Source organism: Coregonus clupeaformis, unplaced genomic scaffold (assembly GCF_020615455.1).
Source record: "Coregonus clupeaformis isolate EN_2021a unplaced genomic scaffold, ASM2061545v1 scaf0385, whole genome shotgun sequence".
Classification (NCBI taxonomy): Eukaryota; Metazoa; Chordata; class Actinopteri; order Salmoniformes; family Salmonidae; genus Coregonus; species Coregonus clupeaformis.
Genome location: NW_025533840.1, coordinates 261,285 through 287,500, shown reverse-complemented (window position 1 = coordinate 287,500; position 26,216 = coordinate 261,285). Strand labels below are relative to the sequence as shown.

Sequence of the window (26,216 nt, the reverse complement as noted above, 5' to 3'; positions counted from 1 at the left end):
TCTCTCTCTCTCTCTCTCTCTCTCTCTCTAAGTGACTCCCTCCCTGTCTTTCTCCAACCCATACCACTGAGTATCCATGTGTGGATAGACTCGCTAAACACTGTAGTCTTAATCAAAGGTCCACTGCAGTGAGATTGCTACTCTTTTCTTTTCTGGGGCATTTATTAAACTCTCTGTTGTGTGGAGCTAGTCGTCTCTGTTGTATTTTGCGTCGTGCCATATTGATTTCCCCTCAGCGCTGGAAAGACCACATTTTAAACCGGGTGTCTCGACGTGAGGGGAATAGAGTGGTGGGAAAAAACACACATACACACCCGTGCAAGCACACAGACAAGCACACACACACAAACACACACACACACAGTGACTTCACAGTTTGTTAACCCAAATCAATGGAGACCAACAGGATTATTGAGGTGGGATTAGGGTCAGAATAGAGCCAGTCACTATTTTCTCATTTTCATTTTTCATCTTTTCAATACCCCTTAATCCTTTTATCTGGTTGTATGTTGATTCCTGTCATACTGTACACACACTGTTCCACAGCAAACATACAAACACTCACAACTCCCCATATTCATCCCACCACTCTCCTCATCCAGCCCTTCATATTCAGACTGTTGCAGACTAATCACTAGAAACACACTGCGATTTCGGACGTTTGAAAAGGTCCTGAGAACATCAATATATGCCTTCCTCTGCGCTCACCCTCAAAAATGTAAGCAATTGCCCGGCACTGAGAGCAAACTCGTGATGCTCAGAGCCGGAGCACACTGCTTAGAACACTGCACCATGGCAGTTCACAATGCTCTAGCAAGCCGCAAGAATACTGATGATACCTGAGAGTAATAGCGCATTTCTTTAAAAAATAAATAAAAATGGCCTTCCCAAACCATAGCCCTAACCTTAACCACTCAGAATGAATACCTAAACTTAACCCTTTGAGTTGTTTCTGTTTTAACCCTGTAACCACGCAGAAATAATGCATAAAAAATAGATGTTCATCCAATAATACGTTGAATTCCGAAGGGAAACTATGAGATCTTCTTGCTATAGTCACCCTCCTTTCCAGCGAGTTCTGGTGAGGTTCCCCCATGCTTACTGTGGACACGCTGCGGCCGACCTTGACTGTGCTGAGATCACTTACAGCAGGGAGAGAAGGAGCGGACCATTAGGTTGTGGCGAGAATAGAGACGCATCAGAGAGGATGACGGTGTAAAACTCGTGAGTTTTCTATTAAACCAGGCAGGTGGAAAATCTTCAACAGTGGGCAACTGTAGCTGAGCAACCTTCAACTTGATGAGACAAAAAGGGAGAGAGAGAGAATGAATGCTATTTCCTGAAAGGTTATCATCAATGAAAAGAGTGACACTGGTTTAAGATGATTTCATGTGTGTGTGTGTGTGTGTGTGTGTGTGTGTGTGTGTGTGTGTGTGTGTGTGTGTGTGTGTGTGTGTGTGTGTGTGTGTGTGTGTGTGTGTGTGTGTGTGTGTGTGTGTGTGTGTGTGTGTGTGTGTGTGTGTGTGTGTGGACGTGTTTAACTATTCTTGTGGGGACCAACTGGGGACATTTTGTTAGTCCCCACAAGGTCAAACGCTATTTCTAGGGGGTTTAGGGTTAAGGTTAGCTTTAGGGTTAGGATCTAGGGTTAGGTTTAGGGTTAGGGTTATGGTTAGGTTTTCGGGTTAAGGTTAGGGTTAAGGTTAGTGTAAGGGTAAGAGTACGGGTTAGGGTTAGGTTTAGGTTTAGGGTTAGGGAAAATTGGATTTTGAATGGGACTGAATTGTGTGTCCCCACAAGGTTAGCTGTACAAGACTGTGTGTGTGTGTGTGTGCGTGTGTGTGCGTGTGTGTGCGCGCGCGCTTGTGTGTGTGTGTGTGTGTCTGTGTGTGTGTGTGTGAAGTAAAGGACCATGTGCTATGACCAAAAATGTGCAATACAAACACAAATGTTTAGGATATAGGTTGATGTAGTATATGGCTTTAATTGGATAAGTGTTAGAGCAAGTATCATACATGAAGTTTCCGTGTCCTTTCTGTGTGCTTTTACAAGTATGCTCTTTAGAACACACAAAGCCTCCATCCATAAGCATGTTCATCTCCAACATTGTTCGGAGACCGAGAGCCTCTTCCACATAATCAGCACTTTCTTTTGCATAGAGAGAGATGATCATTAGTTTGTGATGGTGGCAGCAAATTGGACTTACAAGGCACCTAATATCTTCCTCCCACTTAGAAAAACAATTTTCCTGCTTATTGTATTAGTGGGCCACACTTCTCCCCAGCTAATCATCCTTCTCTTCTTCTGCACAGAGAGAGTGAAAATGAGAGAGAAAAAGAGGGAAAGGAGAGAGATGAGCAGGCAGAATCAGATAAACACTTCTGCTAGGAGGATTAGAGAGATTATTCTCTTTCAGAGCTGTCGTCTCAGTGGATCTGTGTGTGTGTGAGTCTACATGTGTATGTGTGCATCTGTGTGTGAGTTCCTCAGTGTGTGATTCCCTGTGAGCCACTATGTAGGTACCTATCCCTTACACCCTGAACAACAACTCACTAATTGCGTTTGGCCTCTAATTGTCTGTGTGTGCAGATGAAACCAATCAAGTATCTATTCAATTTGGCTGTTTGTTATATTCCCTTTCTCCCACGTAGTGTCTCTTTCTCTCTGTTCCTCTTCCTCTCCTCCTCTCTCTCTCCGTTCTGATTTTCGTCAGGCTCTGTGGCCGTTGCGCTGGTTGCAGAGACATCTGGTTAGAGCGTTATCGTCCCGGCCGGGAGGGGAGGGAGAGCCTACCAGGCTCTGGCGTGACAGAGAGAGAGACAGGGCTGCAGAGGATGATGAATGTGGGTGTCAGTGAACGCTACTCTGTTCTAAAGTGTTCTCCGCTGCACTCTCCACTGCATCTGTCTCATTAGACCCAGCCAGCCCTCTGTTCTTGTGTTTTCTTGTGTTTCTAGCTCCAACAGTGCAGTAATACCTAGCAATACAAAGCAATACAAACAAATCCCAAAAATTTTAATTAAGAAATTAAGAAATATCTCCATCTCTCTCCACCCCAAAACATAGTTTAATCTGCCTGCCTCCCCATAGCTAACTCGTCATAACACGAAACACCTTTCTTTAAATGATGGGTTCTCTACTGAGGGACCTAGCTGGGTCTGGCTCGGCTGGGGCTTGGCTGGGCCTGCTCTCTTTGTTCAGCACATCACAAGTTTAGAAAGTCTTGTTGGACAGTCTGACTGTCCCATATCCCTGGGCGAATCCACAATGCCTGCAGGACTTTGATCAAAATCAGCTTGAACATTCACATGCATTCATCTATCCAGTAAACAACCATATATACATCTCATGGGTTTGTAGTGTAACTTCAGATGTCAGTCCCGCTGTGCTGCAGTGGGTTTGTCCATATGCTATACTCTGTAACCCTGTTTATCTTCCTTGAAGTAATCACTGATCTAACGTGATTGGATGGGTGAAAGCCAGAGTTCCATTACAGGTTTTACAGACCCAGTCTTGTCAGATCAGTGATCAGTCAAAGGAAGGGGGAAGGAATGATGCACTTAGGAGGTATTCAAACAGGGCCATTGTCTTATTAATAACAGTGCAGTAAGTGCAGCAGTATGGAGGGTGAAACTCCATCATAAACAGCCCGACAGGACAGCAGTTGATATGCAGTGCAGGTCTGAGTGTACAGTGTAGTGGGCTGTACTGAGGGAGGTACTGTAGTGTGGACTGTAGAGTGAATGGGAGGTTGGGTTGGATCACTCAGTTAGAGCTCTCTAGTGGAAAGAAAGCCTGGCTGCAGTCCTTCTCCCATTAGCCCTTCCAACACTCACTGCTGCCACGGTTACCCAACGTTGTCGTCGTCCCCCTCCCCGCCCAGTGAGGGGAGAAATCACCCCATCTGGGCACTGGCTCTTTGATCAAGTGGCGTCAATCTCAAACACACACACACACAGTCAAACACACATACTCCCATCTCGCCCAGGCAAGTTTTAACAGATGGCTGGTCATGACTTAGAGACCCAGACTCTGACCACTTGAGATGGCAGCTCAGCACCGGACATAATGAGGCTCTCGCACACCAACACTCCAGCCAGAGAGATGAGGAAGGGATGGAGTGAGACAGACAGAAAGTGGGGGGTGGAGGGAGAGAGAGAGAGAGAGAAAAAGCAGGAGACACAGGCAGACAGAGCAAGATAGAAATTGAGAGAATGTGTGAGAGGGGGAGAAGTTAAACAGACAGAGGAAGAGAGAGAGAGAAGGGAAGGGGGAGTGAAAGAGAGAGAAAGGGGAGGGAAATGAAAGAGAAAGGCAGTCAATGATAATGTATGAGCTGCCTTTTCTGATCTGTAGCGGCTGGGAGGGGAGCAGTGGTGCATTTAAAGAGGAGATTATTATGTCAAGATGTATGTGCTTGTGTATGTGTGAGTGTGTGTGGTGTGTGTGACTGGCTCTGATTTCCTCTCTGATGAGAATAGATGTGTCCAGACATAGCAAGCACCACTGCCCTCCCTTTTCTACTCCCTGGCCATATTCCCCCTCTCCCTCTCCTCCCTTCCCCCTCTCTTTGGCCTTGTTCCTCAGTCCTCACTCCCCTCCCCCCTCACTCCTCTCTATATTTTTCTCTTTCCCTTGTGCCTCTTTCTCGTCCACACTACCTCTGAGTTATCATGCCAATTCTCCCTCTCTCTCCATATCCTTCTCCTTCCTCTCCCTCTATCCCTCAACTCTATCTCACTGCCTCTCCAACTCTCTCCCTCACTCACACTCTTCGTCTCACCTTCTCCCAATGCCGGTTCCTTTTTGCATCTCTTTCTTTGTCTCTCTTTCCCTCTCTCTTTCTTCTCCCCCCCCCCCCAATCTGTGCAACTGACCACTGAGATCCTGAACAATAATTACTCTAGCTACCCTCAATGAGTTAATCCCAGATGTTGGGCTTGTAGGGCCTTGGATTTCCCTGTTTGACTGGCATGGAGAAGAAAGAAGTTATAAAGAATGACATACTGTCCTACTGTGTTGTTTAGTTTTTCCATGTAAAATAGGGACATTGTAGCAGTAATAAGGGCAGAACAGTTGCAGGAGGCAGGCAGGTTCAGGTGCAAAGGTGATTTAATGTTTTACAGATGGCGATGCTGATCCAGCTGGTTAAAAATATACATATTTACGAACTTGTTAATAATACTTCATTGAAAATAAAATAAAAGCAGTGATCTACTATACGGATAGCCACACTAGCTTCACCATCATGTTGGTGCTAGCAAGCAGGCTAGGGAGTGCTAGGTATCGACAGCCAATCCAGTAGGGGCTGGAAACTACAGTGAGCTTCAATTGGTCAATAGCAACGCGATGTTGCTTTCCCCAACTTTGGTCCCGCCCTGTTCAAGCTACTGCCCAACTGTCCCCCGCCCGCTTCACTTCCCTTCTTTGAAAATCAAAAGCTATGGTCGTGCCTGTGTATGTGAAGAGATCGTTTATTGAAGTGTGTGTGTGTGTGTGTGTGTATGTGTGTGTGTGTGTGTGTGTTACCGCACAGTGATTAGTGTGTCTTTGTTTGTCGAAGAGCATTATTTAGTCACCCGGTAAATCCTGATGGGTAATTACATGGATTATGATAGCTCTTTCAGAGTGCTGGTGGAGATAGGCCTTAAAGGGTAGGTAGCATAAACGTAACCACATGTAACATATGGATTTGCATTAGAATACCTCACTTTTCTATTTTTCAAGTTATTACATAAAACTGATCAGAATTCTGAAGAATGCCGAAGTCATGACGGAAAATAAATTGCGGGGTGTGACATAATATGGAGGACCCGGCAAGCCAGCCTATTGTCTATAATGTGAACTCCAACAGAAATAACTATAAATTAAACCAAATAGTTTGCACTCATGACTTCTGGTTTCATTGACATTTTCTGCCAATTTACAAGCAAATACTTTATACATTTATTGTTACAAATCAGCTTGCAAGGTTGCTAGCCAACTAGCCTGCTAACGTTAGCCCTAGTAGCTTAGCACTGCGTGAGTCAGCCAGTTGCTATCAACACCTAGCTTACAGCTACATTAAAGTAAACCAAAGTTTTGGAAATAATGTTACCAGTATATGCAGTTATCTTAGCCAGCAAGACAGCCTGCTAAAGTTAGTTATTTTAGCCTGCTAGCTAGCCTAGCCAACTAACTAGCCTAGCTAGCCAACCACCACGGTCGACATTGCTAAGTAGTAAGCCAGAGAACAACCACAGATAGGGTTAGTTATGAATATCTTTGGAACAACTAGTCAAGCACAGGCAGGAACCCACAGAACACAACAAAAAAGCGAGCAGATATAAAGTAGAGTGAGTGGAGACTTACCTATTGACGGCTGAGTTAGCTACCAAAGTCAAAGAAGAGCCAAGGAGAGGCCTTCAGAGGGAGTGTCAGCTACCAAATCCAATAGTGATATAGTGACATTAATCCACATGGAATTTACCCGGTTTATCTCCATCACGTCAACACTTGGTTTGGAATGTAATTACATGCTAGTATGTCTAGTAGCGAACATTAGCCATCTGGAACTAGCTAGGTAGCAACGGTTCTCTATATGATGTTGAGAATTAGTGCATTGTGGGTAGTTCCAACAATATCTGGAAATAAGCAAATAAATATGTAAAAATGCTAAAACATAACTATGTTTGTAGTTATAGGTAACTCATGTATATAGATTGTGAGTGCAACTAAGTCTTTGACCAAACTGTGTTGTTACTTTGGTGAATAAAAATTCATACTTCCTACCCTTTAATATATGTGTGTGTGTGTGTGTGTGTGTGTGTGTGTGTGTGTGTGTGTATGTGTGTGTGTTTACCACTTCCCTCCCAAACCACAGCCCCAAGTCATGAGCAAACAAACCCAACTGTTATCATACGGATCAGTAGAAATCTGAGGTTTTCTTACAGCTTAACAAAGTGTTATTTAGTGTTGATGACAACAGCCTCTCGGCCTAAAGCCAGTCTACTCTATGTTGACTTTTAAATAACCAAATTAAATACCTAGATGAAAGCCTCTACCCTGGGACTAGAAAGATAAAACTCCATCAGCTCTACCTTCTACAGGCCTGTATACACAACACTACACTAAACAATGGAACAACTATTAACTATGCTGATGGTTACAGATGGATTCAGTTGATTTTGGTGTTAATGGTTATGATGATTGTAAACACAGGCCTAATTTATATTAATGATGCAGGGAGCTACAGCAGAAGTATTTATCCTAGGCTCAGCCTTCATGGATTTATTTATGCTGTATGTGTGTGTGTGTGCGTGCGTGTTTTTGTGCATGCAAACTTGTGTACGTATGTGTATTTGTGCACATGTACATGATTTCTTGCCTATATCTGCATGGATGCATGTACATACAGTGCCTTCAGAAAGTATTTACACCCCTTGACTTTTTCCACATTTTTTTGTGTTACAAATTGGGATTAAAATTGATTTAATTGTTTGTTTTTTTCAATGATCTACACAAACTACTCTGTAATGTCAAAGTGGAAGAAAAATTATATATATTGTAAAATATATAAAACACTAATATATCTTGATTAGATAAGTATTCAACCTCCTGAGTCAATACATGTTAAAATCACCTTTGGCAGCGATTACAGCTATGAGTCTTTTTGGGTAAGTCTCTAAGAGCTTTGCACACCTGGATTGTACAATTTTTGCCTCTTTTTTTATTTATTCTTCAAGCTCTGTCAATTTGGTTGTTGATCATTGCTAGACAGGCATTTTCAAGTCTTGCCATAGAGCAACATCTGTCCGGTGAAGTCCACAAAGCAAATATTGCTTGTAACAAACAGTTACATGACCTACAGTATGGTCAAGCAAGTTAATGTTTTCGACAGTTAACTAAACAACTACTGCTTTAGAACCACTGAGTTACCGCAAGTCAGCACAAAGACAACAGGAGCACTGCCTCCGCTATTCAAGCACCATTTCAACTTAAACATTTAAACATCATCAAATCAACTAGGCTATATATGCTTAGTTTAATACAGTGAAAACAAACTTAAAGATACCAAAAACAATTTAGTCCAATCAATGTTCCTAAATATCATGTGGCTGTCCATGGTACTGATTTCTATGTGTGTGTGTGCGTGCATGCATGCATGCATGCATGCGCAAGTACAAAAATAATGTTGACTCACCTTACTTGTAGACTAGTTGAAAGCCAATGCCATCCTCCTCTCTTTCATGTTGGCAAAACGGTCTATGGCTCTGTCATACAGTACGCTTTTAGTTTTTCAGTAGCTAACTTCCTCGCATAGGCAACTATGAACCAGCTAAGTTAGCTAGCTAGTTAACGTGAGCCTACTAGGCTACATATTGAACTTCAATCGTCTCATAATCTTCGCCGGCATAATCATTGGCCTGTACAGAGAATTAAGTCAAAACCACAAGTCCAAATCCCCATCTCCATCCATGGCTTAGGAAAGGGCCGATTTAGCAAGCTAGCTACTGCAGGACAACAAGGCAGGCAGACCAGAAACAATTACGTTTTGCTTTGGATGTGGCTAATTATTTAAGATTTTTTTTAATCAAGGGAGGCCAAATGCTTGCTGGCATCAATCAATCAAATGCTACTGTGGCAACATGTCACACTCTTTTGGTCCAGACAGCATCAGATGATTTCTCCGGTGAGATTCAGGAAAATTATGAAAACACAGAATGATGAAAGATAAATTCCCTTAGCATCCATGAACACACGCCACTGACACAGACTGAGTCCATGCAACTTATTATGTGACTTGTTAAGCAAATGTTTACTCCTGAACGTATTTAGGCTTGCCATAACAAAGTGGTTGAATACTTATTGACTCAAGACATTTCAGCTTTAAAGGTTTATTAATTTGTAATAATTTCTAAAAACAAAATTCCCCTTTGACATTGTGGGGTATTGGTATATAGATCAGTGGCACAAAATCTAAATGTAATCTATTTTAAATTCGGGCTGTGGAAAATGTGGAAAAAGTCAAGGGGTGTGAATACTTTCTGAAGGCACTGTATGAGTGTTTAAGGGTACGTGTCCACACTGTGAAGTTGTCTGATGGGGTCCACTCTGCATTGACATGTTTCTGTTAAATTACTGGTTAATCAAGTGGAGGGAAACAAACAACAGAGGTTTGCTATACCTGTCTCTAATCTCTATCTCCTCAGCCTAATCACATTGCACTCGAGGGACACTGCCTGTGTTTATACTGTATGTGTGTGAGCGTGTGTTCAGCGTTTGATTGCGTGCATGTGTGTGTATTAGCCTCTGTAGAATGACTCAGTCTTAGATAAGGCTTAATTAATGTTCCTCTCTCTACAACAGGGAGATGAGTCTCACCCCTCTCTCTTTCTCTCTCTCTCTCTCTCTATCGCTCCCCCCCCCCTCTCTCTCTCTCTCTCTCTCTCTCTCTTTCCCCCCTCTCTTTATTGATCCCTCTCCCCTCTCTCTCTCTCTCTCTCTCTCTCTCTCTCTCTCTCTCTCTCCCTCTTTCCCCTCCCTCTGTCTCTCTCTACTGGACCAGGATCATCATACCTTATTAATCCTCAAGTATCTCCACTGTTAACTCATCCAGTTGTCACCCACAACACCCACATTCTCTGTATGACGTGTGTGTGTGTTTGGTGTGTGTGAGTGCGTGTGTATAATGTGATGATGGCGCCGGAGAAGATGGCTGCCGTTTTACAGCCCTCTAACCAATTGTACTATTATGTGTGTTTTTTCGCGTTATTTGTAATTTATTCTGTACATAATGTTTCTGCCATCATCTCTTATAACCAAAAAGAGCTTCTGGATATCAGGACAGCGATTACTCACCTCGTATTGGACGAATATGTTTTCTTCAACGAGGCGGCTGCGAATGATATCCTACAGACACCCGACAAGGCCCAAATCCCCGTAATTCGTAGGAGAAAGAGACAGAGATATCGTGGACGTAGGTCGGGGTGCCTCGTAAGGATCCGACGGCGAGCGAGTAAACTGCCTCTTCCATCAATCCTATTAGCCAATCTTCAATCATTGGAAAATAAATTAGATGACCTACGATTACGCTTATCCTACCAACGGGACATTAAAAACTGTAATAACTTATGTTTCACCGAGTTGTGGCTGAACGACGACATGGACAACATACAGCTAGCGGGCTATACGCTACATTGGCAGGATAGAACGGCTGACTCCGGTAAGACAAAGGGTGGCGGTCTGTGTATATTTGTAAACAACAGCTGGTGCACAAAATCAAATACTAAGGAAGTCTCTAGGTTTTTCTCACCTGAGGTAGAGTACCTTATGATAAGCTGTAGACCACACTATTTACCAAGAGAGTTTTCATCTATATTTTTCATAGCTGTCTATTTACCACCACAAACCAATGCTGGCATTAAGATTGCACTCAATGAGCTGTATAAGGCCATAACTAAACAGGAAAACGCTCATCCAGAGGCAGCGCTCCTAGTGGCTGGGGACTTTAATGCAGGGAAACTTAAATCTGTTCTACCTAATTTCTACCAGCATGTGAAATGTGCAACCAGAGGAAAAAAACTCTAGACCCCCTTTACTCCACACACAGAGACGCATACAAAGCTCTCCCTCGCCCTCCATTTGGCAAATCTGACCATAACTCTATCCTCCTGATTCCTGCATATAAGCAAAAACTAAAGCAGGAAGCGCCAGTGACTCAGTTAATAAAAAAGTTGTCAGATGACGCAGATGCTAAGCTACAGGACTGTTTTGCTAGCACAGACTGGAACATGTTCCGGGATTCTTCAGATAGCATTGAGGAGTACACCACATCAGTCACTGGCTTCATCAATAAGTGCATCGATAACGTCGTCCCCACAGTGACCGTACGTACATACCCCAACCAGAAGCCATGGATTACAGGCAACATCCGCACTGAGCTAAAGGGTAGAGCTGCCGCTTTCAAGGAGCGGGACTCTAACCCGGACGCTTATAAGAAATCCCGCTATGCCCTCCGTTGAACCATCAAACAGGCAAAGAGTCAATACAGGACTAAGATTGAATCCTACTACACCGGCTCTGACGCTCGTCGGATGTGGCAGGGCTTGAAAACTATTACAGACTACAAAGGGAAGCACAGCCGCGAGCTGCCCAGTGACACAAGCCTACCAGATGAGCTAAACCACTTCTATGCTCGCTTCGAGGCAAGCAACACTGAAGCATGCATGAGAGCACCAGCTGTTCCGGATGACTATGTGATCACGCTCTCCGTAGCCGATGTGAGTAAGACTTTTAAGCAGGTCAACATTCACAAGGCAGCAGGGCCAGACGGATTACCAGGACGTGTACTCCGAGCATGTGCTGACCAACTGGCATGTGTCTTCACCGACATTTTCAACATGTCCCTGACTGAGTCTGTAATACCAACATGTTTCAGCAGACCACCATAGTCCCCGTGCCCAAGGACACTAAGATAACCTGCCTAAATGACTACCGACCCGTAGCACTGACGTCTGTAGCTATGAAGTGCTTTGAAAGGCTGGTCAGGCTCACATCAACACCATTATCCCAGAAACCCTAGACCCACTCCAATTTGCATACCACCCCAACAGATCCAGAGATGATGCAATTTCTATTGCACTCCACACTGCCCTTTCCCACCTGGACAAGAGGAACACCTACATGAGAATGCTATTCATTGACTACAGCTCAGCGTTCAACACCAAAGTGCCCTCAAAGCTCATCACTAAGCTAAGGATCCTGGGACTAAACACCTCCTTCTGCAACTGGATCCTGGACTTCCTGACGGGCCGCCCCCAGGTGGTAAGGGTAGGTAACAACACATCTGCCACGCTGATCCTTCAACACGGGGGCCCCTCAGGGGTGCGTGCTCAGTCCCCTCCTGTACTCCCTGTACACCCATGACTGCATGGCCAGGCACGACTCCAACACCATCATTAAGTTTGCCGACGACACAACAGTTGTAAGCCTGATCACCGACAATGATGAGACTGCCTATAGGGAGGAGGTCAGAGACCTGACCGTGTGATGCCAGGATAACAACCTCTCCCTCAACATGACCAAGACAAAGGAGATGATTGTGGACTACAGGAAAAAAATGAGGACTGAGCACGCCCCCATTCTCATCGACAGGGCTGTAGTGGAACAGGTTGAGAACTTCAAGTTCCTTGGTGTCCACATCACCAACAAACTATCATGGTCCAAACACACCAAGACAGTCGTGAAGAGGGCACGACAAAGCCTATTCCCCCTCAGGAGACTGAAAAGATTTGGCATGGGTCCTCAGATCCTCAAAAAGTTATTCAGCTGCACCATCGAGAGCATCCTGACTGGTTGCATCACCGCCTGGTATGGCAACTGCTCGGCCTCCGACCGCAAAGCACTACAGAGGGTAGTGCGTACGGCCCAGTACATCCCTACTGTTATTTTATTTTACGTCTGCTCTTTTATTCTCAGCACTTTTTTGTTGTTGTTGTTTTATTTTACTTTTTTATTAAGAAATACATGCATTGTTGGTTAAGGGCTGTAAGTAAGCATTTCACGGTAATGTCTACACCTGTTGTATTCGGCGCATGTGGCCAATAAAATTTGATTTGATTTGATTTGATCCCTGTGTGATATGAGGTCAGTGGTGAGCTCCTCTCTTCATCTCTGTGTGTGGCTCCACTGTGTCCTCAGATTCTTGCTCCTCTCTTAGACCCCTGCCCTCCCCTGTCCCCCTTCACTCCCTCAGCCCCCGGCTGTGGATAGAGTTACCCTCTCCTCACCACACCCTACACACACACACGCATACACGCACGCACACACACACACACACACACACACACACACACACACACACACACACACACACACACACACACACTTCTTGGCAGCTCTCTCTTTGCCTGGGCAGACTCTATAAGCCCTGAGCCCCAGCCAGGCTCCCGTTGCTGTGAGAAAACCAGCTGCACACTTACACTAACCCCCCCTGCCTGCTGGGAGCTAATGGGCTAACCCAGTGCTTCATCTGTCCACCCCCGCTGCAGAAGGACTGATGGTACATACTGTTGGTGTTGCTCTAACTGCTCTGTCATTGATTCAGTAGGAACACAGTCGTCAGTCCACAGCCTGCCTGCAGAGAGAGAGAGCGAAAACAGGAAGAGAGATAAAGAGGACATAAGGAGAGAGGAAAAGAGAGTGATTGCGAGAGACAGAAGCAGGGAAAGCATCCAGCCATCTGTCTGTCTCCATTCTGCAAGCCACAGCCGCCCTCTTTGTTTGGCGTCCCTGATATGACCCTGTTTAAAAGTGAGCACCACCGCAGCCCACGATGTGAGTATGCCAGGCTATAGATACCACTATGTGTATCTGTGTCTCTATGTTTCAGTGTGTATGTATACATCTCCTACTCACTCTCTCTCTGCTTCTACCTCCCTTCTACCTTCTACCTCCCTCCCTGTTTTTGTCTCTCCCCGTCTATCCCTTTCTTCACCCCCCTTTTTCTGCTTTTCACTCCCCTTTCTTTCCCATCTCTTTTTCTCCTTCCTCCCTAATTTCTCTTGGTTTCTCTCCCACTGCTTCTCTATTCCCTGAATCCCTCAGTCCCTATTTCCCCTCTCCTTACTCTATCCCCCCTTTCTCTCTCCCTCTGGTATTTCCTCATGCCCACCCTTACGCCTGGCCAGGGATAACCCTGTCTAATGGAAGGAGAGACAGAATGAGAGAAGGAGAGAGAGAAGGAGTGAGTGAGGTAGTGAAAGGATCCTGAGTTGAGGTGACAGGAACTCGGCTGTTTACTCTCCGAACACAGCTGTGCTTAACCAAGGACTGGAGAGGTGTGTTTGAGAGGACGTGGGTGTGATGAGAGCGTGTTATGTGTCTGTCATTCATTTGTGTGTGTGTGTGCGCGTGTGCACGTGGGTGTGTGTGCTTGCAAGAGAGAGATAGCCAGAGAGAGAGAGAGTCAGACAGAGAGGAAGAAAGAGATCACTAATGCGTGTCTACATACATGCTACAGTATGTGTGAGCATGGGTGCATGAGATTGCGTTATGACAGATGTCCGTAACTGTGATAGTGTGTTGGCCAACGGAGTGGTGTTGGTTTTGAGGTGTCAGGCTGTGTGTTTGACAGGCTCTCCTGCAGTGCTAGACTGTGTGAATCGATTATGTGCTTCAGCCGAGACCAGAGCAGCTCAGGAGGAAGAATAAGGGCACAGGGTCAGCTCTCTCTCACTGGAGCAGAAATGACAGGAGAGAGAGAGAGTCTTCAGGACCTAGGGCTAGAGCTGAACCTTCTACCCAGCTGTGCCTTCACTGGGGTTGTCAATAACTGTGGAGAGTGGGATTAGATCGGTGCACAGGGAAAGATGGTATTTCTATTGCATGTCTAACCCTGTGTGTGTGTGTGTGTGTGTGTGTGTGTGTGTGTGTGTGTGTGTGTGTGTGTGTGTGTGTGTGTGTGTGTGTGTGTGTGTGTGTGTGTGTGTGTGTGTGTGTATGATTCTGGGACCTGGGGGATACCACTGTTTCTGATGTGTGAGCCAACACATTTTTCAGCTTTGATAGAGCAGTTATTAGATACTGGTATGCCTGTCTGTATGCCTGTCTGTCTGTATGCCTGTCTGCAACTAGAATATCGGACAGTCCAGAAAAAGAGAGAAAGGGCAAGGGGGCCGACGACATTATTAAAGGCCCACTGCGGTCAAAAATGTGTTGTATATATATTTCCACACTATGAGGTTGGAATGATACTAAGAAATTGTGGTGACATCACAATGCGGTAAATGACTTAATAGACCAATAAGAAAGAGAGTTCCAAACCTCTCTGCCAATAACAGCTAATTGCCAGTTTTCCCTTCCCCACTCAGACCACTCCTAGACAGTCCTAGCAAAATTCTTGCTTGAGAAATTGCCCTTTGCTATGAAGCTTTTTTATTTTTGACCATTTTAATTGAAAACAATCACAGCAACCAAGTTTCCATCTAACCATTTCATGCAGATAAATGACCTGATGCATAAAAAAAGTCACGACAGGCCTTATGGTAAAACTTCCCAATGTCGACAAAACTAAATACGCTAGACAACGTGGGATATTTATTATGTCTGTTAAAAAGATTATGCAACAATTGCGGTGGAAACACTTTTAATGCGCAAATATTGACAGAAAAACCATAATGTCTCAGTAAACTTGGAGTCACGTGATGATGTTGTAGCCTACTACCATCACGACATGGACAAATAAATAACGTAATAACTTATGTGGTTAAGTGCAGTGATGAGCTTCATGCAAATATCCAATAAATATTGAGGGTAGGCTATTATTTAAATGATGCTGTTATCATGATGACCGGTGCTTGGCTGCCAATTCTGAAAATAAAAAAGGATCTTGCTTTTTTCCATATCATCATATAACCTACCCTGTCAACTTTATCAGCTAACTTTTGTCTATAGAGCATGCGCCAAAACCAGATTGGGCAAGTATGCTATTTATCGCAACAGTTTTTGTGACAAAACCATATGTAGTGTTAAAAATGCAATGGAAACACATTAAACTTTAGTTTTTTATTCAGTACATGAAAACTGAGGGCTCGATTCAATCAGATCCGCTTTAGCCAACATCCACATAGCAGTTGTTTTGACGGTGTCTTAGGTGGAACTGCATTACAGCTGTCAAAACCACAAGTGGCTCCCTGCATTATACAGTGGGGAAAAAAGTATTTAGTCAGCCACCAATTGTGCAAGTTCTCCCACTTAAAAAGATGAGAGAGGCCTGTAATTTTCATCATAGGTACACGTCAACTATGACAGACAAATTGAGGAAAAAAAATCCAGAAAATCACATTGTAGGATTTTTAATGAATTTATTTGCAAATTATGGTGGAAAATAAGTATTTGGTCACCTACAAACAAGCAAGATTTCTGGCTCTCACAGACCTGTAACTTCTTCTTTAAGAGGCTCCTCTGTCCTCCACTCGTTACCTGTAGTAATGGCACCTGTTTGAACTTGTTATCAGTATAAAAGACACCTGTCCACAACCTCAAACAGTCACACTCCAAACTCCACTATGGCCAAGACCAAAGAGCTGTCAAAGGACACCAAAAACAAAATTGTAGACCTGCACCAGGCTGGGAAGACTGAATCTGCAATAGGTAAGCAGCTTGGTTTGAAGAAATCAACTGTGGGAGCAATTATTAGGAAATGGAAGACATACAAGACCACTGATAATCTCCCTCGATCTGGGGCTCCACGCAAGATCTCACCCCGTGGGGTCAAAATGATCACAAGAACGGTGAGCAAAAATCCCAGAACCACACGGGGGACCTAGTGAATGACCTGCAGAGAGCTGGGACCAAAGTAACAAAGCCTACCATCAGTAACACACTACGCCGCCAGGGACTCAAATCCTGCAGTGCCAGACGTGTCCCCCTGCTTAAGCCAGTACATGTCCAGGCCCGTCTGAAGTTTGCTAGAGTGCATTTGGATGATCCAGAAGAGGATTGGGAGAATGTCATATGGTCAGATGAAACCAAAATATAACTTTTTGGTAAAAACTCAACTCGTCGTGTTTGGAGGACAAAGAATGCTGAGTTGCATCCAAAGAACACCATACCTACTGTGAAGCATGGGGGTGGAAACATCATGCTTTGGGGCTGTTTTTCTGCAAAGGGACCAGGACGACTGATCCGTGTAAAGGAAAGAATGAATGGGGCCATGTATCGTGAGATTTTGAGTGAAAACTTCCTTCCATCAGCAAGGGCATTGAAGATGAAACGTGGCTGGGTCTTTCAGCATGACAATGATCCCAAACACACCGCCCGGGCAACGAAGGAGTGGCTTCGTAAGAAGCATTTCAAGGTCCTGGAGTGGCCTAGCCAGTCTCCAGATCTCAACCCCATAGAAAATCTTTGGAGGGAGTTGAAAGTCCGTGTTGTCCAGCGACAGCCCCAAAACATCACTGCTCTAGAGGAGATCTGCATGGAGGAATGGGCCAAAATACCAGCAACAGTGTGTGAAAACCTTGTGAAGACTTACAGAAAACGTTTGACCTGTGTCATTGCCAACAAAGGGTATATAACAAAGTATTGAGAAACTTTTGTTATTGACCAAATACTTATTTTTCACCATAATTTGCAAATAAATTCAATACAATGTGATTTTCTGGATTTTTTCCCTCATTTTGTCTGTCATAGTTGACGTGTACCTATGATGAAAATTACAGGCCTCTCTCATCTTTTTAAGTGGGAGAACTTGCACAATTGGTGGCTGACTAAATACTTTTTTCCCCCACTGTACCTAAAGCGGACATTACCATTGGCGTCACGGAGTTGCATTAACAGAAATCCCATGCAGCCTTGTTTACAAGTTGCACACTGGAATGTGAGATGCAATCTACACCTCGATTAGGATCAAATCAAATCAAATGTTATTCGTCACATGCGCCGAATACAACAGGTGTAGACCTTACAGTGAAATGCTTACTTACCTACTCTGTTAAGCGTAATTATTTATATATATCCGACGCTTTCTCGTTCTGAACTTCTTATTCGAGTGGGGAGGGTGTGGCTTAGTGACAATGATCGCAAGAGCAGCTGCTTACTGATTTGACAGCCGACACTGCCAAAACATCGCTATGTGGTCTTCTGCTATCGCAGGTTAACACTTGATCTGATTGAATCTAGGCCTTAAGCGCAAAAGTGCTTTTATGTGGACTGTCATCACATGCAGCATTTTATCCGCTAAAAAGTCAGTTTGATTGAACCACACCTCTGGTGGGAAAATGGACATACAGTTGAAGTCGGAAGTTTACATACACTTAGGTTGGAGTCATTAAAACTAGTTTTTCAACCACTCCACAAATTTCTTGTTAACAAACGATAGTTTTGGCAAGTCGGTTAGGACATCTACTTTGTGCATGACACAAGTAATTTTTCAAACAATTGTTTACAGACAGATTATTTCACTTATAATTCACTGTATCACAATTCCAGTGGATCAGAAGTTTACATACACTAAGTTGACTGTGCCTTTAAACAGCTTGGAAAATTCCAGAAAATGATGTCATGGCTTTAGAAGCTTCTGATAGGCTAATTTACATAATTTGAGTCAATTGGAGGTGTACCTGTGGATGTATTTCAAGGCCTACCTTCAAATTCAGTTTCCCCTTTTGGTTGACATCATGGGTAAATCAAAAGAAATCAGCCAAGACCTAAGAAAATAAATTGTAGACCTCCACAAGTCTGGTTCATCCTTGGGAGCAATTTACAAACGCCTGAAGGTACCACGTTCATCTGTACAAACAATAGTACGCAAGTATAAACACCATGGGACCACGCAGCCATCATTCCGCTCAGGAAGGAGACGCGTTCTGTCTCCTAGAGATTAACGTACTTTGGTGCAAAAAGTGCAAATCAATCCCAGAACAACAGCAAAGGACCTTGTGAAGATGCTGGAGGAAACCGGTACAAAGGTATCTACAGTGGGGAGAACAAGTATTTGATACACTGCCGATTTTGCAGGTTTTCCTACTTACAAAGCATGTAGACGTCTGTAATGTTTATCATAGGTACACTTCAACTATGAGAGACGGAATCTAAAACAAAAAAACAGAAAATCACATTGTATGATTTTTAAGTAATTAATTTTCATTTTATTGCTGACATAAGTATTTGATCACCTACCAACCAGTAAGAATTCCGGCTCTCACAGACCTGTTCGTTTTTCTTTAAGAAGCCCTCCTGTTCTCCACTCATTACCTGTATTAACTGCACCTGTTTGAACTTGTTACCTGTATAAAATACACCTGTCCACACACTCAATCAAACAGACTCAAACCTCTCCACAATGGCCAAGACCAGAGAGATGTGTAAGGACATCAGGGATAAAATTGTAGACCTGCACAGGGCTGGGATGGGCTACAGGACAATAGGCAAGCAGCTTGGTGAGAAGGCAACAACTGTTGGCGCAATTATTAGAAAATGGAAGAAGTTCAAGATGACGGTCAATCACCCTCGGTCTGGGGCTCCATGCAAGATCTCACCTCGTGGGGCATCAATGATCATGAGGAAGGTGAGGGATCAGCCCAGAACTACACGGCAGGACCTGGTCAATGACCTGAAGAGAGCTGGGACCACAGTCTCAAAGAAAACCATTAGTAACACACTACGCCGTCATGGATTAAAATCCTGCAGCGCACGCAAGGTCCCCCTGCTCAAGCCAGCGCATGTCCAGGCCCGTCTGAAGTTTGCCAATGACAATATTGATGATCCAGAGGAGGAATGGGAGAAGGTCATGTGGTCTGATGAGACAAAAATAGAGCTTTTTGGTCTAAACTCCACTCGCCGTGTTTGGAGGAAGAAGAAGGATGAGTACAACCCCAAGAACACCATCCCAACCGTGAAGCATGGAGGTGGAAACATCATTCTTTGGGGATGCTTTTCTGCAAAGAGGACAGGACGACTGCACCGTATTGAGGGGAGGATGGATGGGGCCATGTATCGCGAGATCTTGGCCAACAACTTCCTTCCCTCAGTAAGAGCATTGAAGATGGGTCGTGGCTGGGTTTTCCAGCATGACAACGACCCGAAACACACAGCCAGGGCAACTAAGGAGTGGCTCTGTAAAAAGCACCTCAAGGTCCTGGAGTGGCCTAGCCAGTCTCCAGACCTGAACCCAATAGAAAATCTTTGGAGGGAGCTGAAAGTCCGTATTGCCCAGCGACAGCCCCGAAACCTGAAGGATCTGGAGAAGGTCTGTATGGAGGAGTGGGCCAAAATCCCTGCTGCAGTGTGTGCAAACCTGGTCAAGACCTACAGGAGTAATTGCAAACAAAAGTTTCTGTACCAAATATTAAGTTCTGCTTTTCTGATGTATCAAATACTTATGTCATGCAATAAAATGCAAATTAATTACTTAAAAATCATACAATGTGACTTTCTGGATTTTTTTTTGTTTTAGATTCCGTCTCTCACAGTTGAAGTGTACCTATGATAAAAATTACAGACCTCTACATGCTTTGTAAGTAGGAAAACCTGCAAAATCGGCAGTGTATCAAATACTTGTTCTCCCCACTGTATATCCACAGTAAAATGAGTCCTATATCGATATAACCTGAAAGGCCGCTCAGCAAGGAAGAAGCCACTGCTCCAAAACTGCCATAAAGAAGCCAGACTAAGGTTTGCAACTGCACATGGGGATGAAGATTGTACTTTTTGGAGAAATGTCCTCTGGTCTGATGAAACAAAAATAGAACTGTTTGGCCATAATGACCATTGTTATGTTTGGAGGAAAAGGGGGGTAGCTTGCAAGCCGAAGAACACCATCCCAACCGTTTAGCACGGGGGTGCTTTGCTGCAGGAGGGACTGGTGCACTTCACAAAATAGATGGCATCATGAGGAAGGAAAATTATGTGGATATATTGAAGCAACATCTCAAGACATCAGTCAGGAAGTTAAAGCTTGGTTGCAAATGGGTCTTCCAAATGGACACTGACCCCAAGCATACTTCCAAAGTTGTGGCAAAATGGCTTAAGGACAACAAAGTCAAGGTATTGGAGTGGCCATCACAAAGCCTTGACCTCAATCCTATAGGAAATGTGTGGGCAGAACTGAAAAAGCGTGTGCGAGCAAGGAGGCCTACAAACCTGACTCAGTTACACCAGCTCTGTCAGGAGGAATGGGCCAAAATTCACCCAACTTGTTGTGGGAAGCTTGTGGAAGGCTACCCGAAACGTTAAACAATTTAAAGGCAATGCTACCAAATACTAATTGAGTGTATGTAAACTTCTGACCCACCGGGAATGTGATAAAAGAAATAAAAGCTGAAATAAATTATTCTCTATTATTCTGACATTTCACATTCTTAAAATAAAGTGGTGATCCTAACTGACCTAAGACAGGGAATTTTTACCAGGATTAAATGTCAGGAATTGTGAAAAACTGAGTTTAAATGTATTTGGCTAAGGTGTATGTAAACTTCCGACTTCAACTGGATATATATTTTTTATATCCGCATTAAAATCTGTCGCCAATTTTATGGAAGTCTAGCTAGTAAGGTACTTAATTGTTACCCAGAAATTATTTGATATTGAGATAAAAAACAGATGCATTGGACCTTTAAGGGTTATAGAGCTTTTAAAGAACAGAGAAAGAAAATCATTTACAAAAAGAACCGAGAAATCTAGAGAAAGACGGAGGGAGAGGATGAGAGAGGGAGGAAGAGTCCTCAGAGAGTGAAAAAGATAGAGAGAGATCTGGAATAGAACTAGATCCAGATGCTCTTCTCTCATGTGCTTAGTATACTAAGTATACTTAGTATACTAAGCACATGAACTTAGGACCCATTGAGCACAAACTGGTTGAATCAACGTTGTTTCAATGTATTTTGTCAACATATTTTGACGTGGAATCTACGTGGAAAATACATTGGATTTAAAAAAACACCATCAACTGTAGTTTTGAGGGTGAAATTTCAACCACAGCATTATGCCATCATTGTAACCAATTTTCAACATAGACAAACCTTGTATAAAATATGTTGAACCTTTGAAACAACATTAGATCTTCAACGTTATAACCACTATCAGAAAAAAAAACTCAAGGCTGGGCAGCACCTCCTACTAGAGAGTTGATCTACAACTATTCATTTGTTCTCCCATCCAGGGTTTTAACCAAGCCCATCTTTTATATTTGTCACTGACTACTACCAATGTGCTATCGTGAGAATGATTATTGAGAGATCTCTTAATAGCTAAATATATTCACTGTTTGTCTACAAATTAATAATTGATATGTTGGATTCATGTCTCCATCACAACCAAAAATCTAAGTTAAAGAATGGGACTAAATCAAATCAAACTTTATTTAAAGTGCATTTAAAGTTTGATTAGATTTGCCTTATTCTTTAACTTAGATGTTTGGATGAGATGGAGACATGAATCCAACATATCAATTATTAATTTGTAGACAAACTGGATATTGAATTGTGTTTGGTTGTCAGTACAACCAAATATCAACATTTGAAGGAGATCTTCTGCTTGGATAGTTCCATCTGTGGCACTGACTTAGTCTGGCTTTAATTCCAGTTTGTCTACAAATGTATAATTTATATGTTAGATTCACATCCCCATCTCAACCCAAAAGTTAAAGAATAGGACTAAATTAAATCAAAATAAACTTTAAATGCACTTTAAATCAATTTAGTCATATTCTTTAACTTTGATTCTTGGTTGAGATGGAAACGTGAATCCAACATATCAATGATTAATTAGTAGACAAACTGGAATTAAAACCAGATTAAGTCAGTGGCACAAAAGACAAATCTCCTTCAAATTTTTATTTGTTTGCGTTGATAACCAAACACAATTCAATGACACGTTTGAAATACAGTAAGTAGCCTATTAACTTGTCAATAAGTTAACAAATGATAGGCCTATGTTGGATTCACATCTCCAACTAAACGCAAAATAAAAGTTAAAGAATAGGATTAAGCCAGTGGCTCAGAAGAAACTATCCAAGCATTAGATATCATTTAAATGTTGATATTTGGTTGCATTGTCAACCAATACACAATTCAATAATACTTTTGTAATACAGTAAATAGCCTAAAGTTAAGGCTATCTTACAAACTAATGTAACAGTATTTATTCAACCTTAAAATGAGTAACACACCCATGGCCACATTTTGAGGTTAGCCTACTGTAACTATAAATATCTTCTTATGTAATCATAGAAAGCTTGCAGGTCGCAGGTCTGAAAAGATCTTCACAATTGCTATAATAATCTGCACAGAATCTTGAACAGAATTGATCACTTGCACTAGGCATACAGTGGCTTGCAAAAGTATTCACCCCCCTTGGCATTTTTCCTATTTTGTTGCCTTACAACCTGGAATAAAAATGGATTATTTGGGGGTTTGTATCATTTGATTTACACAACATGCCTACCACTTTGAAGATGCAAAATATTTTTTATTGTGAAACAAACAAGAAATAAGACTAAAAAAACTGAAAACTTGATCGTGCATAACTATTCACCCCCCCAAAGTCTATACTTTGTAGAGCCACCTTTTGCAGCAATTACAGCTGCAAGTCTCTTGGGGTATGTCTCTATAAATTTGGCACATCTAGCCACTGGCTCCAGCTCCTTCAAGTTGGATGGGTTCCGCCGGTGTACAGCAATCTTTAAGTCATACCACAGATTCTCAATTGGATTTAGCACCATCCATCATTCCTTCAATTCTGACCAGTTTCCCAGTCCCTGCCAATGAAAAACATCCCCACAGCATGATGCTGCCACCACCATGCTTCACTGTGGGGATGGTGTTCTCGGGGTGATGAGAGGTGTTGGGTTTGCGCCAGACATAGCATTTTCCTTGATGGCCGAAAAGCTCAATTTTAGTCTCATCTGACCAGAGTACCTTCTTCCATATGTTTGGGGAGTCTCCCACATGCCTTTTGGTGAACACCAAACGTGTTTGCTTATTTTTTTCTTTAAGCAATGGCTTTTTTCTGGCCACTCTTCCGTAAAGCCCAGATCTGTGGAGTGTACGGCTTAATGTGGTCCTATGGACAGATACTCCAATCTCCGCTGTGGAGCTTTGCAGCTCCTTCAGGGTTATCTTTGGTGTCTTTGTTGCCTCTCTGATTAATGCCCTCCTTGCCTGGTCCGTGAGTTTTGGTGGGCGGCCCTCTCTTGGCAGGTTTGTTGTGGTGCCATATTCTTTCCATTTTTTAATAATGGATTTAATGGTGATCCGTGGGATGTTCAACATTTCTGATATTTTTTTATAACCCAACCCTGACCTGTACTTCTCCACAACTTTGTCCCAGACCTGTTTGGAGAGCTCCTTGGTCTTCATGGTGCCGCTTGCTTGGTGGTGCCCCATGCTAAGTGGTGTTGCAGAATGTGGGGCCTTTCAGAACAGGTGTATATATACTGAGATCATGTGACAGATCATGTGACACTTAGACTGCACACAGATGTACTTTATTTAACTAATTATATGACTTCTGAAGGTAATTGGTTGCACCAGATCTTATTTAGGGGCTTCATAGCAAAGGGGGTGAATACATATGCACGCACCACTTTTCCGTTATTTATTTTTTAGAATTCTTTGAAACAAGTTATTTTTTAAATTTTACTTCACCAATTTGGACTATTTTGTGTATGTCCATTACATGAAATCCAAATAAAAATCCATTTAAATTACAGGTTGTAATACAACAAAATAGGAAAAACGCCAAGGGGAATGAATACTTTTGCAAGGCACTGTATGTACTTTTAACGTAATCTCAACTACAATCCAGGTCATTTGGTTCTGCTATTAGATGAAGCACAGTGATAATACATTAAGTTGTTGTATAAATAAAAAATATTTGACATTGTATTCCCATTTGAACTTTGTTGTGCTTTTAAATGGTTGAAAGCGCAGTGATAACACATTTAGATGACAACTAAACCAAAAATCTGTTTTTCCATTGGAATTTGGTTGTGCTTTTAGATCGGGGTAGGCAACCCTGTTCCTGGAGTGTCGCAGGTACTGCAGGATTTTGTTCCAACTAGGCACCACACCTGACCAACTGAGCTAATTGATCAGTTCAGTGATTGCCTATATTCAACACACCTGGTCTTCCAGGTCGGTTAAATCAAAAACAAGTGCCCCTCGGAACTCCGGGACCAGGGTTGCCTACCCCTGTTTTAAATAATAATAATTAAGCAGACGCTCTTATCCAGAGTGACTTACAGGAGCAATTAGGGTTAAGTGCCTTGCTCAAGGGCACATCGACAGATTTTTCACCTAGTCGGCTCGGAGATTAGAACCAGCGACCTTTCGGTTAGTGGCACAACACTCTTAACCACTAAGCTACCTGCCGCCCCAAAAGCAGTAGAAAACACAGGCATCATCATGATCCGAGGATTTTAATTCATTTAAATACACTGAACAAAAATATAAACGCAACATGCAACATTTTCAAAGATTTTACTGAGTTACAGTTCATATAAGGAAATCAGTCAATTTAAATAAATAAATTAGGCACTAATCTATGGATTTCACATGACTGGCAATATAGATATCCATCTGTTGGTCACAGATACCTTTTAAAAAATAGGTAGGGGGGTGTGGATCAGAAAACCAGCCAATATCTGGTGTGACCACCATTTGCCTCATGCAGCGCGACACATCTCCTTCACATAGAGTTGATCAGGCTGTCGATTGTGGCCTGTGGAATGTTGTCCCACTCCTCTTCAATGGCTGTGTGAAGTTGCTGGATATTGGCGGGAACTGGAACATGCTGTCGTACACGTCGCTCCAGAGCATCCCAAGCGTGCTCAATGGGTGACATGTCTGGTAAGTATGCAGGCCAGGGAAGAACTGGGACATTTTCAGCTTCCAGGAATTGTGTACAGATCCTTGCGACATTGGGCCGTGCATTATCATGCTGAAATATGAGGTGATGGATGAATGGCACGACAATGGGCCTCAGGATCTTGTCACGGTATTTCTGTGCATTCAAATTGCCATCGATAAAATGCGATTGTGTTCGTTGTCCATACAGTGAGGGAAAAAAGTATTTGATCCCCTGCTGATTTTGTACGTTTGCCCACTGACAAAGAAATGATCAGTCTATAATTTTAATTGTGGGTTTATTTGAACAGTGAGAGACAGAATAACAACAAAAAAATCCAGAAAAACACATGTAAAAAATGTTATGAATTGATTTGCATTTTAATGAGGGAAATAAGTATTTGACCCCCTCTCAATCAGAAAGATTTCTGGCTCCCAGGTGTCTTTTATACAGGTAACGAGCTGAGATTAGGAGCACACTCTTAAAGGGAGTGCTCCTAATCTCAGTTTGTTACCTGTATAAAAGACACCTGTCCACAGAAGCAATCAATCAATCAGATTCTAAACGCTCCACCATGGCCAAGACCAAAGAGCTCTCCAAGGATGTCAGGGACAAGATTGTAGACCTACACAAGGCTGGAATGGGCTACAAGACCATCACCAACAGCTTAGTGAGAAGGTGACAACAGTTGGTGCGATTATTTGCAAATGGAAGAAACACAAAAGAACTGTCAATCTCCCTCGGCCTGGGGCTCCATGCAAGATCTCACCTCGTGGAGTTGCAATGATCATGAGAACGGTGAGGAATCAGCCCAGAACTACACGGGAGGATCTTGTCAATGATCTCAAGGCAGCTGGGACCATAGTCACCAAGAAAACAATTGGTAA

General features: G+C 43.0%; 1 protein-coding gene across 1 annotated transcript in view; it reads left to right on the top strand.

The window, feature by feature from the left end:
- Positions 1-13,026: 13,026 nt before the first annotated feature.
- Positions 13,027-26,216, top strand: part of LOC121548418 (RNA-binding Raly-like protein) — a 68,225-nt gene continuing 55,035 nt past the window's right edge. The window contains exon 1 of the mRNA XM_041859848.2: positions 13,027-13,317. Coding sequence (XP_041715782.2) covers positions 13,278-13,317 — 40 coding nt within the window. The 5' untranslated portion in view covers positions 13,027-13,277. The remainder of the gene's footprint in view (positions 13,318-26,216) is intronic.